Source organism: Meleagris gallopavo, assembly GCF_000146605.3.
Source record: "Meleagris gallopavo isolate NT-WF06-2002-E0010 breed Aviagen turkey brand Nicholas breeding stock chromosome 22 unlocalized genomic scaffold, Turkey_5.1 Chr22_random_7180001957830, whole genome shotgun sequence".
Taxonomy (NCBI): domain Eukaryota; kingdom Metazoa; phylum Chordata; class Aves; order Galliformes; family Phasianidae; genus Meleagris; species Meleagris gallopavo.
Window position 1 is genome coordinate 24,017 of NW_011100122.1, and position 2,080 is coordinate 26,096.

The 2,080-nt window shown below is 43.1% G+C and overlaps 1 protein-coding gene across 1 annotated transcript in view; it reads left to right on the forward strand.

Moving 5' to 3' along the window:
- The window catches only part of LOC100548320 (olfactory receptor 14J1-like), a 4,746-nt gene extending 2,998 nt beyond the window's left edge, over positions 1–1,748 (forward strand). Inside the window, exon 2 of the mRNA XM_031557496.1 lies at positions 1,724–1,748. Coding sequence (XP_031413356.1) covers positions 1,724–1,748 — 25 coding nt within the window. The remainder of the gene's footprint in view (positions 1–1,723) is intronic.
- The last annotated feature ends 332 nt before the right edge of the window (positions 1,749–2,080 follow it).

Consider the following 2,080-nt stretch of genomic DNA (forward strand, 5'->3'; position numbering starts at 1 on the left):
AGTACACACAGAGTAGAGGGCAAGTACACCTAGAATGAAGTGTGCGTCAACACAATGTGAAGTGTGTGTAAACATGGAGTAAAGTCTGGGTAAAACCCTGTGAGAGGTAGATTGTGTTTTTGCAGTGGAAATTTCCAGTCGCAACAAAAGCTGCTGAAGAGAGTGAGGTTGAGACTGGGGCATTCCAACCTGGGTACAATTGGCACAGGCACGAGGTAAGAAAATTATATAGGGTAGGGAAGAGTCTGGAACAGGCCAGAAGGAGTGCACTGATTTTTGATAACATTGTCCTCCTATTGCCATAAAAGTACAGAACATAACAAAAAACAAAGGGTTGGTATCAGACATGGCATGGAAATGTAAGGTAGCACCAGCGTCAGAAGATTGTGAGCCTGAGATGCTCAACCAAAGAGAGCCAGGAGAAGCTTTGCCTCTGTCGGATCCAGGGTATATAACAGAAAGGATTTCACTGACTAGCTGTCCAATTTCTCCCTTGTCAGTGGGGGATGTGTGCCCATTATTGCAATAATGAATAAAATGCCCTTCACAGAGATCTTGGCCTGATTACCATTTTTTATCCTGAGCGTGTTTCTCTCACTCTCAATTCACATTGAGTTTTCTCTTACTTTTCTGTGGGTTTTCCTCACTCACTACTCTCTGTTTTATAAAGTCTACACATCTAGGTTTTTTTACACTTTACTGCAGAATTTACTCACACTTTACTCAGGGTTTGTGAACACTTTACTCGAGGTTTTCCCTCTCTTTAATCCAGGTTCTACACACATGCTACTCCAGGTTTTATTCACACGCTGGGTGCACCCACAGCCTACTCAGGTTTGCCCATACTCTGGGTTTTACTGACCGTGTTTACACAGACTTTAATCAGGGTTTGTGAGCACATTTCTCCAGGTTTTCTCACATTATACTTTGGGTTACCTCACTCTTTACTCCAAGTTTGTTCACAGCTTATTCCAGGTTCACTCCCACACAGCAACAACCCGCTGTGCTCTGTGGCCGGAAGCGAGCCTCCCCTGAGGCTATTGAAAGCTTATCAGCATGGATCAAGTGTCGAGGCTAAGAGTGGGCAGTGCCAGCCCCGCCATGCTCACTCAGCAGCCTGCCTGCAAGCTGCCAGCCTTCCAGCACAAGTGCAGAGCTGTTGCTGGCTGGGGAAAAAAAAAAAAAAAGCCTATCCTGAAAGCAAGCTATCTCAGGGTTTGCTCAGACTTTACTCTGGGTTTACTTACACTTCACTCTGGGTTAACTTAGACTTTCCACCAGGCTTACACATTATTTACTCTGGGTTTACTCATACTTTCCTTTGGGTTTACTCAGACCACTCACAGGGATTTACTCACACTTTAGCCCATGTTTACCAACTCTTTATACTGGGTTTACTCACACATTATTACACGTTTACTCACACTTTACTCCAGATGTACTTACACTCTACTCCGGGAGTAGTCACACTTTTTCCAGGTTTTACTCACACGTTATTCCAGGTTTACTCATACTTTTCTGCATGTTTACTCTCACTTTTATTCAGGTTTTACTCACACCCACATGTTTTACTCACAGTTTACTTCCTCCACTCAAGAGTTATTCAAGCTTTATTCTTTTCACCATGTTTTACTCCACCGGAGTTTCCCACCGAGCCCAGGTTACGGGTGAGTGTACCGATCATTTCTGTTTCCTGCTTTGGTGTAATAACATCACAGCCAAGCTCTCTGTTATACCTTAACATCTGAATATTTGTTAATTGTACACTGCTACACCGTAACATCGGTCTATTCATTAACTGTACAAAAACACAGAGTGAAGTGTGAGTAAACCCAGATTAAAGTGAGGAAGCATGATGGAACAAGCTAAACTGGAGTAAAGGGTGAGTAAAAGCAAGAGAAAAGTATAATATTAGTGCAAAGTGTGAGTAAAACACAAGTGGGTCAGTTTTACTCACACTTTACTCCTGGTTTGCTCACCTTTTTCTTTGGGTTGTACTCTCACTCTACACCAGGTTTTCACCCTCTTTACTTTGACCTTATGTTTACACTACTCCGGGTGCACTCAAACCTTACTCTGG